Source organism: Pagrus pagrus, assembly GCF_965226575.1.
Source record: "Pagrus pagrus genome assembly, chromosome: 4".
NCBI lineage: Eukaryota > Metazoa > Chordata > Actinopteri > Spariformes > Sparidae > Pagrus > Pagrus pagrus.
In genome coordinates, this window is record NC_140188.1 from 9,122,094 (window position 1) to 9,137,629 (window position 15,536).

General features: G+C 40.9%; 1 protein-coding gene across 2 annotated transcripts in view; it reads right to left on the minus strand.

Moving 5' to 3' along the window:
* nectin3a (nectin cell adhesion molecule 3a) overlaps window positions 1-9,839 on the minus strand; it is a 34,879-nt gene extending 25,040 nt beyond the window's left edge. For both annotated transcript variants that reach the window (XM_084350739.1, XM_084350738.1), the window contains exon 1: window positions 9,581-9,839. In XM_084350739.1, coding sequence (XP_084206865.1) covers window positions 9,581-9,665 — 85 coding nt within the window. In that variant the 5' untranslated portion in view covers window positions 9,666-9,839. The remainder of the gene's footprint in view (window positions 1-9,580) is intronic.
* Window positions 9,840-15,536: the final 5,697 nt, after the last annotated feature.

A 15,536-nucleotide genomic window follows, 5' to 3' on the forward strand; every position in this document is an offset into this window, starting at 1 on the left:
ACTGTGCTCCTGGACTTTTGGGTAAAAAGAGGAGAAATGTCCTTTTCCTCATGGCAGTCTCCTTACCAATGCTCAAGTGTTAACTCAGGCAGCAATGAACCATGCCAACTGTTTCAGTCAAGAATTATGCATTGTTTTTAGACACGTTACTGTCCTTTGATAAATACTGTAATTTCATGACAAGAAATCTGATAAAACCAAGTACAATTTTCATTCATTAGGACAGAAATAGATCAGGCCCTTGTTGGGTGGTGGTGGCAGAGGGTGGGTGGAGCTTTGCAGAGAAGAGCGAATGAGTCCTGTACTAATCACAGACTCCACTGCCCTCGACTGGGTCTAAATGGGCTACTGTACTTTCATTAGGCCGACCTAACATAATGGAAACATAGTTTCCCACATGCCACAGAGACCCTGAAGGGAATTAGACTGTTTTTCTTTAAAATGATTCCCATGATTGTCCAATTTTAGACTTCTTGTATGACGGCTGTTTCTGCCAACAACCAGCAGCATGTCGTGTTTTTTTCCTACATTATGTCAGTGACTGTCACATGTAGGCTACACCCACTGGACTAGTATTATCTGGGAAAGTGCAGAGATTTGAAATATGTTTTGGTGTAGAAGAAGAATACTGGTGGGCGGTGAACAATACACTGCTATTTTTATATGTAATTACACTCTTTTATCCAGCAAGATGCATTTCAGACTAAAAGCAAACCACTTTATGTTAAAAAATTGCTATTTGAACATGTTTACAGCCCTTTGTATTGATACAAGAGTAATGGTCAGGCTTTGTTGTAAGTGCTTGATCTGCCAACCAAGCATCTAACCTTATTTGTGTCCTCTAATGGGGCCTTAATGTTATGTGGTATAGTTTGCTATGTTAAATACATAATTTTATGTGGCCATTCCTTGAATACCAACAGAGGAAAGAGGGAGCACAGTGAATCATTATTGAAGCTATGACTCAAACAACTCAATCTGTTTCTCTAACAGCAAATTAACATGGATGTTGCTTGGTAGAACTAGAGTGGGAGTTAAATGCACGATATGTAATTAGAAGGCCATATGGCAATATACGATATATACCTCAACATTTTGAAAGCTTCTCAAAAGCACTTCATACGTGATAGGACATCGCAACAAAATCAAACATCACAATATTTTTGACCAAATAGGCCCTACTTTGATATCAATCTCACAACAATATTGTAGGGATGACTATTGGTACTTTCACAAAAAAACACATGAGATTTTTTATAAATAATCATCAGTAATGTGGATATAATGACTAAGTGGGTAAAGGCAAGTATTAGAAGATAAAAAGTCTACAGGTTAAAAATTGACATCGCTTTACTGTAATGCAGCCTTTAAAACCAGCAAAAGATGACACATGACATATCACAATATAACCATATCCAAAATCTGAGACGAAATATAGTCTCCTTTCACAGTAACCCAGCCCTACCCAAATGTTAGAGCCTCCATGCCTCTATCAAGACAGTATCTAGAAATGCACAAATGTACAGTGCTTTAACACATCGATGAAGTAAGTGCCGTTGGACATTCTTGAGCAATTAGCATCACTGCATATGTCAACAATCACCACTTAACAGGAAGAAGTAAAGCAAGCCAACCGCCTCTCGACTGTGTGTATCCAGTGGTCAATAAAAACAGTAGATAGTTCGGTCAGTGTGGCATTTCAGCAGCATTATCCTGGTTAGAGGCAGTTCACTTTCCCGGCACACCCACTTTTCCCGGCACACACTCTCACCCTGTTTCTGCAACAGATTAGAGTGGTACTCTTGAATCACACTTACCACCCACTTCGAACAGTGAAAACAAGGAGATTTAGGCGAAAAAAATCACAGCTGACTAAAGCACATCTAGTGACCTCACAATTATATGCATGCCAACATGCCAATGCAAAGCATTAAGTCAGCTGCTTTGTGTATGATGACATTAAGTTGCCCTACATCCTGTAAAACTATGTTTAGACTTCAATCGAAGTCTACACATCGTTGCAATGTACACCACACTCCCCTCCTACAACTGCAAAGTCCAAAGAGATTAAATTTGCTACAAGACTAAAAAAAGTCTGTAAGGCAACATCCAAGTGTATATTTTCTGGGACTCGGGTTACATGTCTAGTTTGACATAGTATTCCCATAATGTGAAACTCGCTTGGATTTGAAAGACAAATATTTTGAGAACATAAAGGCAGCAGTACCCCATTTATTGTCGGTCTAACAGCTCTGGGTTGGAGATTGAGTAAACTTTTCAACTGTGAAGCCCTCCTCTTTAAAATGTAATGCAATTTACATTTTAACATTGTTTTTAAGCCCTAAATAGAACTGGCCACTTGTTTTGTTATGATCCTTTTCGCAATCCAAGTAGAGGCAAAATATAGCAACCACATTGACCTATCATGTTTGTCAGCAGTGAGCAGTAATCTATGACTCTGTGACAGAGCCGCTTCACTACTGAGAAGGACAGTGTATGTTCTACCTTTCTTTATCAATTTTAAACATTAATGAAACCTTAGTTTTTACAGCTTTAATCAAACAGGGGGAAATGTCTCCAGCTTTAAAGTCTATTTGAAAATAAAGAGACCATCAGCAACTTAAAGAGAAGCAGGGGGGATTGTGGACGCGGGGGGTGCAGCTGGGATGTCAAAGGAATACATAATAATTTGGCTGAATACCAGCAGGGATATAGTTGAGCAAAATCCTATTCAAGCCATTACTGCAATATATCTGCATTAAGAACCGGGGCTGCTCTGCAAGCCAAATCAGGGAACTCTGAGGTAAGGGACAGGTCTTTCTTTCTCTTAGTTTCGGTGTCTGATGTTATCTCACACAAAAGGAGGGCAGAGGGCGGGTGCTGAAACCTAGAAAACTTGGACAAAAGTGCTGATAAAATAGCAAAACTCTATGTGAAACTCAACTGCGTCAACTCTGACTGTCACAGGCAGTCTGCTTCAAATGATGTGAGTTTTCCCAACTGAAATGCAGGAATGTTAACACTCAGTACTACAAGACACGGTTCTGGACTGTCACTCATGAGCAGGTCCATTATTGTAAATAATGCATGCAGTGAACATTTCCTGCTCACTTATGGTTTTGGACCTGTCATTCTCAAACACTTTATTTTCACGGCTAAATTTTCACGGCTAAATTCAGTTGTATGTCATAGATTTATTATTTGTTAATAATAGGCTTGCTGCGGTAGTCAGTGTTACTGGTATTACACAGTGTTTGGGCATATACCAATCACATTACTTGGCCACTGTCCCTCACTCTCATTTTGTTTTTTAATAAATATTTAGTTGGATGATGAACGCACCAGCAGCGCCAGCAGCAGAGTAGGAGTAACATTTCTTTTATAACATGACAGGAGTTAGAAGAGCTGACCGACAAGACAATGTCAGAGGATTTGTGGTCAAAGCAATATTTTGGATTTAAACCCAAGTCTAATAAGGATGCAGATAACGTTAAAGTTGCAGCTTGTTGCTTGTAACTCTTCATCTAACAGCTAACTGAGGCTGCAAGTTGTTCAATTACTCCTACAAAATGTATAAAACTACTCCCTAGCATATTTCAAACTGATACACTGTCAACAAATACTGAAAATGACCGTTGTTTTGCATTTTTGATGAATGATAGAAATAAGTGCTAAACTCTTGTGACTAGTCTAGTTCATAATAATAGTAAATTTATTAATGTGATTTATTAATGTGAAGCTGCAGCAGCAGGAATTATTATAATTTATCACAGTGCTCTAGACCCACAAGATTATTAGCTGGTGGGGATATTTTGACACCGTGGGCTGATAAACTTTGCAGGAGGAAATATAGTCTCTTACAAAAACTAGTATTTTGGTTGACTGACTTTGCTGAGATTCTCCAGATATCTTGAGCCAAGTGTCTATTATCACACTAAATAAAACACTGTGGTAGACAGCTTAAAAGTTTGTGTGTAATACTGAAGGATCCATCCTGCAGGTGTGGGGAAAACATCAGCAAAAAAAAAGGACATTCCTATCTAGCTGTGGTATACTGTATGTCCGCATTTCTTGTGTACAAGCAATCAGCACTTCCCCGTATCTGACTGGTGGGTGTTAATAATCTCCCACTTGGGTGGTAGGGGGTGTGTCAGTGCATACAACTGACTGTGTGCTCTTCCCAAACATCAGAGCCACCTGACAGCTGAATGAGTGAAACAAATAAGACTGAGCGGTGAAAAGCAGCCACACCTGTTTCCCATAACCCCGGCGCTCCTCTCCTGGGGGATTCAGCTGCTGAGTGTGCACATCCTGCATGTATACCTCTTTAATGTGGACTGTGAAGCCTCAGTGTATCCAAGTGACCCTAACCTCAGTCACATACTGTGATGTGCTCTTTCAAGAAAAAAAAACCTTGACTCCTGAAAACAGCAGGCAAGAAACTGTTTAAAAGGTTTCCCTCTGTTCATTCACAGTGGGTAATTAGCCATGGAAATATCTGGAAGCCATTTTTACAGCGTAGTTTCCTATGACGCAGTGATTTAAACAGTCGATTCCTGTCTATCTGAGATTTATTCAGTAGACAAGACACAGTAGCTAACACACAGCATCCCTAATATTAGCATTTTCCTCCCAATTTTGAATGGCTAATTACCAGTGCACTGTGGTCCTAATGACTGGTAACTCCCAGTGTTGGTCTGGGGAGGAAGGAGACACAAAATAATGAATGCCACAAGGACTGGGATTGGCTCGCGAAACCAGACGGTTGGGTTAAAGGTTGAGGTGTGGCGTTATTCTATATTTGTGTCATTATCATTAAATCTCATGGAAAGACCAAATTCAATAATTAGTTAGTCTGCATGTAAAGGCTTTCCAACTTCCCCTACCCTGTCTGTGGCACTCAGCCCGAGCCCATTAACTCTTCTACAGAAGATGAAAATCTGTAAAAGCAAAACAAAAATTAAGTTTCACTGATGACATTTGGTACATTTGGTGAGCTAGCTAGTATTTATGGCTCCGGCATTGTTTATGTGGGATTTACTCAGAATAACCTGAACTGGGCATGTTCACGGTAATGTAGGTGAATGGTGTGACTCACTGGTGTTTTTTGGACAACACTGGAGGAATAAGCCATATGAGGACCACCATGCCATTATAAAATGATCATTAATACATCTTGACTCTAAACGTTTGATTTCTATACATGATTATTTATCTCACTGTGTTCAATATGTTTCACCATCCAATTGGTTCAGCCAGGTCTTGCAAAATTGTTACAGGCAATTATAATGTCGAGAATTGGGTTTTAAATTTCTGATTTTTGACTTCCTGCATTATAGTCACCAGTCTTATACCTGAGTATAAGATTAAAAATGATAATAATTCTGAGCAAGAGATGTCTTTAAATATGTTGACAGGACACCTCAAACAAGATGGCAAGAAAAGATATTTGTATCTGCATCTGAAGTCATTTAAATGTGAAGTCTAGACCAGTGGGTTCAGGACACTGATGCGTATAAGTAGTGGGCCGCTTAACACGGAACAAAAAAAGAAGAGAGAAGTAGTTTTTTTGTGTTAGCTGAGTAACTTTCACTGGAATAAATGGGAATTGGTGCCATCTTGTTGCCATCTTCCCTATTATAAAGTATATTATTTAGTATTTAGGGTAATTCAGGTTAGAACAGGTTGGTGCAGGCAGTCTGAAATGGATTTGTTAAAGCAAGTGGGCTGAAAGTAATCATGTCCAGGGATAAGCTAGAACTGGGGGTTACAGCTCTGAATTTACTAATGGACCACCAGGGAGCAGCTTGGCATACAAAGCCTGTGACAGTCAGTCACATCTGTCGGGGGAAGAGGAAGCAAAGGGTGGAGTCAACAGAAGCTGGTGACCACAGCCTGCTCCCTGAGCCCCACACACAGCCTCCGTGTCCCACAATAAAGCAGCCAACTCATCTGCTGATGGCCTTCCTTCAAAAAGAAAACACTGCGTGCATTTAATGTGATTAGGAGTTTTCAGTCTGCTGCTTCACAACCGAGATTTCAGATCAAATGAGAGGATCAGATGAATGCTGCAGCTGTGACCAGCAAATGTGCACCCACATTTTTAAACTTACTTTCTTGTATATAATTCCAACTCTAAATAATAACTGGGCATCAGCAGATATATTTTGACAGTGGATCACACTTTGTCTTCTTGCAAAAAGTTAATTTAGGATCGTTTGGAGAATATCGGCTGAAAAAATGGTAAGTTTATTAAAGGATAACTACTGTTTTTTACAACCTGGACCTTATTTCTAGCAAAATATATGATCATTTACTCACCCAGATAACTTTGGTGTCATCTGAAGTTGTTCGGACGAAATTAGATCCAGTGTAGCGCCGATATATCCATATAATGCGAGTGACGGGGCAGCAACACACAGCCTCCACATAACGCATTATCTGCCACAAAACTAGTTCATTTCACCAATATTTTGTTACGCTACGCTAGTGCTATTCCCCTCTGAGTCCGGGCTCGTCTGTTATCAACATCCGGGGTCAAACTAGCAGTAGCAGCTACAGGTAAACAAGCCGGGCTGTCGCGGGTGCGCGCGCAGCTCAGAGACGACATCTTCCAGGTCAGAGACGACATCTTCCAGGTCAGAGGTAGTAGGGCAACCTACAGACCCCGGATGTTGACAATAGACGAGCCCGGACTCAGAGGGGAATAGCACTAGCGTATCATGACAAAATATTGGTGAAATGAACTAGTTTCGTGGCAGATAATGCTCATAAAGGCTGCGCTTCAATGCCCCGTCACTCGCATTATATGGATATACCGGCGCTCCACTGGATCTAATTTTGTCCGAACGACGCCAAATGACACCAAAGTTATCTGGGTGAGTAAATGATCATATATTTTGCTAGAAATAAGGTCCAGGTTGTAAAAAACGGTAGTTATCCTTTAAGTGAATCGAGTGAAATTGACTGTAACAGAATATTTCTTAGCTTAATAAAATGTTCAAATATCTAAGAAAAGCAAGAAAGGTTGGCACATAACTATATCTCTGCATATATGACACATTAATGTTCAGACTGACAAATGCATGAAGTCATCCAATCACCCCCGCTGAACAAACGATCCCAAAAAGTTGCTTGACCTGATCTGGCCTATGCCATGTGGTGACAAAGCTGAATGACTAACCTACTTTCTTGGCTACATCTTGCTTTCAATTAATAACCAACCTCTATGAGGACCAAATCTGCTCAGTCAGTGCACTGCTTTTTCAAATCTATTTCTGCTTTAAGTCTGTAATTTAGGCGGCTCCATTACTACATTATTTATTTAGATTATGAATCATGCGGCCCCAAGAGAAGAAACCTCAAAACTATGGTCTTCAATTACAGACCTCACAGCCTGTAGCCACGCCTCGAACGAATCCCCTCCTCACAAACCCGTCTACACTACAGGGAATCTGAAAACGACACAGTGAAGGAAACTGGCATCAAAACTGTTTTTGTCTCTTCAGTCCCCCTACACACTTGTGCTCTGCTGCTAAACACACAACAGTAGGCCTAGGCCACATGGGCTCCAACCATATGTTACTGAGAGTCAAAAACCTGCACACATGTCTCTTCCAAACACGACACCGCAACTAACCTTTCACTGGCTAGTTTGTAACATGTTAATAATCAGCTAATTTGGCTTTCCAGGTGACTAGTTGGGCTGAAAACCTGCATGCACATGGCACCAAACAGCACATGTTTGGAGCCTAATCAGCTTAGTTTGGAGCAGTTTGTTGTTTATCAGTTCTCTGTGTTGATTTACGAACCAGTATTTTGTGGGTAGAGACAGAAAGAGTATGGTATGAAGAGGACTCTGTAATTGTATGTGTTGGAAGTGTGTGTGTAAGGATGACAGAGATGACACTGGCGGCAGCTGTTGAGACGCTGCATACTAGAGCTCGACCGATGAATCCGCCAGGCCAATAATATATCAGACACCATTATCGCAGATATATCGGTATCTGAAAATGTGTCCCCTGATACATAACAAGAGTTGAGAAAAGCCAAAAATATGTTTGGGGTCATTTGGAAATGTCTCTATTATATTATTTGTGCACTAATAGGGACCAAAAGGTTTGCTGTTAACTGTAAAATGTACCACTCAGCACATGTCTCAGCACAGAAAATTAACTGGCAAACATCTTAATAATCAAATGATTGTGTTTTGGGGAAAAAATGCCAAAAGAAAATCTCTGCTTGTTTCCTTAATAGTCAGGACATTTGACAACGTCTCCTACGTCTTTGGGAAACTGGACAGGGGAATCTGTTTAGTGCCTGCACACCATAATGAAAATACAGACATTCAGTGGCAGTGTATTAATGATAGTATCACAAGAGGAAGCAATACTATATATTGCCATATAGATATGTTGTCCCATACAAAGGGACTGGCCGATGTCAGCTTTAAAAATGATTTTTGTGGCTGTCGTACTTATTACAGTCAGCGATGCAGTCAAGGTTTCATGTTTGTTTATAGAAACTGCTACCATGGCATATCTGAGAAGCTTTTATTGCTTTTGCATTGAGAAAAAAAAAAACGAATGGTGCATTCCTGGGCGGTATTTACTTCAGTATCCACCAGTGTTTGTCTCTTCTTTTGTCTTAGCGGTCCTGTCATGTATTGTAATCCCAGCTCAGGAATGGGATACAGCAAAGCTCTCCAGCTGCACTACCCGGGACAGCACGGTGGCTGGAAGGTGCTCTGGCTGGCATGCAGCCCAACTGCAGGTCAATACTTCCAGAGACTCTGCGACTGCAGTGCCTCTGTTGAAATATGTCTTCATTTCCCCTGCCACCCCTCACGCCCAAAGCGGACAAGTCTGCGCTGCCTCTCCTCTCCCGTATCACATATCCCCCCCCTCATCTGTGCAACCACTTGGCAAACTTTTCACAAAGGAGCTCCTCTTTGCTCACCATAAGTGACACCCCATAACACTCATTTCGCATCTATTCCTGTACGCTGCTGCTGCTCCTCTATGTGTCTGGCCATCTGAGTGGGAGAGAGGAGCAGCCGGTATTTTCCCCCCATACACTCCCTGAGTAATGAAGGCGAAGTCGTGATGTGACACACTGGAAGTAACGTTAGCTAGAAAATGTGCGCATAATCACCACCAAATCAGTGCCGAGCCTGAAGTTACGGTGGAGTCGCTCGGAATGAGAAGCTTAATGGTGTGTAATTAGCAGTGGCTATATGTGGTAAAAGTTAACACAAACTATTAGTTAGTAACATTAACGAAGTTGTATTCAAACGGGACAGACAAGCGAGGTTTAGCTAACGGTTAACTGACGGTTAACTGACGCCAGCAGCTAGTTACTTCCCTACCGTCGCAATGTTGAGATAACTGTCCACAGACAAGAACCGCTAGCTAAAGTAAAGCTAGCTGGCTTCAATGAGAGCACAGCCCCGTTTCAACACAACGAGGTCCGGCCGGTTTTCAGAGGGTTTTGTATCGGTGGATGACGCCGGAGAGCCTCCACTGCAACTTCTCTCAGCAGCCTCAAAAGTAGCACAATGACAAAGAGAGCGGTAACTCACAGGTAAGTCCGTAAAAGGTGAGGAGCGAGGTTAAAAGTCGCAGTCCGTTAGATGAAGTCCTCCTGAGAGCGGCTCGTTTCTCCATGATTCCTGTCTGTTTGTGCGCCCTCGCACTCTCGGTGGATCGTCCTCCTCTCTGCTCGCTGCTCGCCGCTGCTCTCTAACTGCTGCTGCTGCTGCTGGCTCGCGCTCCTGGGGAGCTGCTCTCCATAGCGACGGACCCGCGTGGGCTGTACCACTGCTGCGGGACAACACACGGACACACGCAGCCTGCGCGCGCACGCACGCACGCATACGGTCCCAATCAGCCCCCATCTGATCTGATTTGAACCACGCGGGACACTTCTGCGATATAATGACAAGTTAGCAGAGCAGCATGGTGAGTACGGGATCTATGAAGAGTACTTTATCTGTTGTTTATCTCAGTGTCGAAGAAGCTGTATGACATCCAGCGATGTAACTGAGTACATCTACTCAAGTACTGTACAAGCGTGAGGTACTTTACTCGTGTTTCCATTTTCTGCAACTTAACACTTACGTTTTTGAATATCTTTTTTTAACTTTTTGGTACACTACCTTTATTTGATAAGCTGAGTTTGTAGTTAAATTCAGTGATGGAATGTAATTAAGTATATGTACTCAAGTACTCCTCTTTAGTGTAATCATGGGGTACTTGAGTGTTTCCATTTTCTGCTACTTCATACATACTTTTGTACTTTTTACTCCACTTCATTCATTTGATAACCTCAGTTACTTGTCACTTGTCAGTGCGGGATGTAACTAAGTATATTTACTCAAGTACCGTACTTGAGTACAACTTTGTGGCACCTGTACTTTACTTGAGTGTTTCCATTTTCTGCTACTTCATACTTCCACTCCACTACGTTTTGGACGAAAATATTGACATTTTTACTTCATTTATTTGATAACCTTAGTTCCTAGTTACTTTCAGTGTTGGAAGGTAACTAAGTATATTTACTCAAGTATTATACTAAAGTGTAATTTTGAGGTACTTGAGTGTTTCCATTTTGTGCTACTTCATACTTCCACTCCGCTACATATTTGAAAAAAATTTACTTTTTACTCCACTTCACTTAGTTGATAACTTTAATTACTAGTTACTTTGCAGGTTGATCAAAAGTAACACATTTTTAAACTAATTTATTTGATAATCAGAAAAAAAAAAACATTGATTCTAATAATCAGGAAAATGCTGAATATGGGCTCTGATAATCATCCAGGCTGATAATCAGTTAACCCGTAGTATACAGTAAATACATGTAAATATACTGTACAGTGTGTTTATTTTACTTTTACTTCTGCTTTTGATACTTAAGTACATTTAATATCAGATACTTTAAGACTTTCACTCAAATAGTATCAACATAGCTGAGAATCGTTAAAAAGCTTTCGTCATGTGTTTTGTATGTAAAATCTTAATTTAAAAAGTAAGTTGTCCGATGAATGTCATGTTGTTGTAGTAGTAAATATGATAAAGTTATAATCACTGTAGAGGACCATAGTAGTGGCAGTATCAGACCTCCATTCATGAGACAACTTAAAAACATTAGAGACTTGCCAGCTGGACAAAGTGAGCAGCTGCCCTGAGCCCCCCAAAAACCTCAGGGGACCCCCAAAGGCCCCAGGTTCACCATGTAGCAATTAGTTTTTGATCATTTGTTTAACTGAACCTTTGTTACGTAATGCTGTTTGCAACACTAAAGCACAACGTAAACTGCCATGATAATCACCCTAATGACCTTGTTACACGCAGTAATCGTGAGGCCCCTGCCTGTGAAGGTGCCTGAGTAAAAATCAAATTTTATGACCTTATACTGCACTTACATTATGTATATTCCTTAATCATGTTGCCACAGAATAATTACCGATTTCTACCACAATTTAAACATTAACATGGGGATTCATATGAATAAAGTGATCTCTTAAAACCAATGAAATTAAAGTGAGGTTTGGTTGGGAACCCCCTTGTTTTCTGAGGGCACGGTTGTGAAAACTGGCACTGCGCGCTCACTGAACTGCAATGAAACCATTAATTGTACAAATAACAGTTTACTTTTTAAGCGTGATTGCATTCTTCACAGCAGTGACTGAACAAATAAAGGCTCATTGTCTTGCTGGAGGAGACACCAAACCTTTATCTGTTTTTGGCAGATCCCATGGGTGTTGTGGAGATCTGCAGCTGGTTACTCTGTAGTCTCTCTAACCACCACGTCCAGCCTATTTAAAGACGGAGGTTTCGAATTGTAAGCTGATATAAATGTTGTTTTGACTTTACACATCTGAAAGGGCTCTCAGATTGCTGGAGCAGATTCAATCAGTCAAGGGAAATATGGATAAGACAGGTTAACACACCCTGAAAGGAACATTTTGAGCACCTTTACCACAAGTGTTGTTTGAGCTAAACTGAGATTAAAATGTTAATCAGTGATTGTTGTATCAGAGCTGGCTGAGGCACATATTTCATAGACAAAGTGTAACCAATGTCATAAAGTTATTTTAAAACTGTGGGGGACGGGAAATGAAGAAGTGAATGTGAAAGTTAATCTAAACCCCTGGAGATCAGCCGCTGAAGGACAAAACAGTCATATGCAGCTGAACTTCCTTTATTCCTGTTTCTGTCATAGTGAAACAGCGTGCTTTCTCCAGCTTAAACACAGGCACACTGCTCTACTCTGTCCTAAAACAAAGTGGTAATGAAACACTCTCTTGCATTGTTCTTTTCTTTGAGATAATTACAGCTTTTACACATTCAGGAATCCGGCGTTGTGTGCAGCACAGTGTTATTATCATGCTCCGTAGCTTGAACTGATAAACGCGCTCCCTCAGCAGTTTTAGGCGGACATCATATTCATTCAGTGAAGATAAGCAAAAAACGGCTCGTCTCAGTGTGATTCCCTCACGTCGAGCTTCCCGTTTCACTCTGCTGTGACGTCCTCTTCGCAGCCTGCATTAGTGTCCTCATCAGAGGACTGGGACTCTCCGGGGAGCGTCCATCTCCCGCAAAATTTACCTCGCTCTCTCTTTCCCTGCGCTACAACCCAGCTTCACTGTGATTAAAGCATGACCCATGATGTGTCACCACACTATACCCCCTGCCTTTATACCCTCTGGTGGTTTATTTATATCCTCAAAGAGCCATAAATCCCCAGGTGAAAGTGCTGCCCTTTTCACCAATCAATCTCCCCTCCTGGGCCACTTTACATCGGAACAGTAAAGTCAGTGCAGGGAGGAGGCTCGTGTATTTATGAGATGATGAATCACGTCTTGTTTTCTCTCACAATACATTTAATGTGTTAATGATATCACTAGTTTGGGTGAAATAGTTTCATGAGGCTTACTTTCACGCCGCTGGCATAACTTGTGCTGCACAAATGCTGCACAAATGCTCAAATCCCCTCAGAAGCACTAAATAGTTTATGAGCATTTATTACCCATGACCTTTGTAATTGTGGTTACCTCATTGAGGTTTTATGCTGCAAAAATACTCAGTAAGCACTATTACATTTCCTTCCAGGCAGGCAAGGCTGCGCTGGCACCACCTCCCCTGTGACCAAGTGGGTGCACATCCACACAGACCGTCTGGGACATTTGGTTTTACAGTCTGTGAAAACAGCCTTTGTTAAACACAACATTCCTCACTAGTCACATTGGTGAGCCAGTCCTTGCACACCTCAAAACCTCACCCCCCCTCCCCCCTCTGTAGCCACTCTCAGGGTCCCATCCCCTGCCAAGGCTTGACCATCTACAGCAGGGAGAGGTCACCTCACTGCTGACGCCACACACTTGTGTTTGCAGCCTCACACAGGTCTTTCCCCATAATGAGCTCCCTCTGAAATGACCTTCTGCAGTACACGCTGACCTTTGGAAGGCATACGTGAAGACAATAAAGACGACGGACCTGTTAGAGAGCATTCATATAACTGAACATGATGGTCACAGTCTTGTAGGTTAGGTGTATATTTCAAAAGTTTCCCCAGAATCTAATGCAGTGTGAGGGCATGCACATAAGTGGTGACAGAAATGAGCCTTGTGTTGTACTGTACTGTATGTGCACGTGCTGCTTTAGTGGTAAAAAGCTTCTCTAACAATCTGGGGTTCTCATGTATTCACAACCATAAACACCAAAGAAAATAGTGTAGGTCATAACTATTGCAATAAAACATAGTGACTCCAAGAAATTAAACTGCAAAGTTCATCCAACTGTAGCAATAAAAACAAATAAAACGTGCTGTAATGGATTTAGATCGCCATCTGCTGGAGTTACATGAGAGGTTCTTTAATGTTCAAGTCTATCTTAAAATAATCAGATGTCGACATGAATATTAAAATTAGAGCTGTAACAATGAATCCTTTAATTGATTAGCTGTCAAATTTATCTGATTCCAGCTTCTTTAATGTGAATATTTTATATTAAGGGCTTTGCAGACAACAAAACAAACAACTAACTGATTAATCGAGAAATAATCCAGACTATTTGACAATGAAAACAAGATTTTGTTACAGCCATTTTATGCAAGTGGTGTGCATGAGTCTCTGAATCCATTTTGTTTTCTTAAATATCTGGTGTTTTCTCAATCACTTGTAAAGCGCATTGCATTTTGATTTGTTCGAAAGATGCTGTATAAAGTTTGATTGATTGATTCCTTATGTGCGTCCAGTGTAAGGGCCCACAGTCCTCCATCTGTGAAAAAATAAAATCCAAGCTTTTGAATAAGATAATCAAAAAAACACACCAAGTGACTCTTGAATATATTTTTGGATAGAACGAGTACTGTGGATTTTGTCACTAGCATCACAAGTATATAAACATCTCTTAGGGTCAAACCTGCTTCAGTGTACACATGGGCACCTGGTCTGGAAAAAATGTGAACCTATCCTTCAAGTTTACAGAGCAAGGCAGTTATACCAGATAAGATATTGGTTCTCCCTCAGCAAAAAACACCAAACATGGTTGGTTGTCTGACTGAAATTCTATATCGTGTCACACTGTGAAATTGAAAATAACTATTATCAACATGCAAATGACATCAGTCTGTAATCATCTCATCTAAAAGCTTCTGCAACTTCCCGCACCTTAGCCTAAATCTAACTTGGAGAAAACTGTATTATTTTAAGACCTGTGCGCTAAAAACAAAATGAAATAATTGTTTTCCATTATTAAAGTCATCATATTTCGACCAGTTTTTTTTTTTTATGTCAATCAGAGGTAGACTGTGAGCTAAGAGGTGACGCTGAAGATGAAGTGATGACAGGGAGAGAAGGCTTTGAGAAAAGACCTAAAAGCTCTATGACAGAGAGTCAGGACATGGGTAATTTGCAGTGAAGGCAGAGTTGCTGAGTGATAAAGAGAGATACAAATAACAAGTAAAGCAACACTGCCTCAAAGATGTTCTCAGAGGAACACAAGTTGTGGGAATCAGTGAGAAATTTAATTCATTTGCAGATTTAAATTTGTGTGGATGAGATGATCAAACATTACAACAGTGAAACATGTAAAAACTGCAACTCCACCAAAAACAGTGTTGGTCAGCCAATCGTGTGGTGCCTCTGGGTTTTATGGTGGTTACAAAGTGGCTTCTGGGAACTTCAGCAAACATAGTATCTCCCAAGATGACCGCAGGGGACATTCTGTTCACATAGTCGGCAGAGACACTTCTCATGTAAAACATCCGTTCACACCAGCAATTAAATCAGAACAAATCTGGCAAATGCTGGTTTCAAACAATTCCCATCCTTTGGCAGCAGTATGAGGTGGACACATTGTTTTCTCTCCATTTTTAGCGCTGGTTCAGTGTTTTTCAGTAATTTTGGATCAAAAAACAACCCCAGCAACACAATACTAGTCACCCAGTAAACACAATTATCATCTAGTAAACAGGAAATGAAGTGCTACGCTTCATTATCTGACTCAACAAAGACCAAAAATAAATAGCTG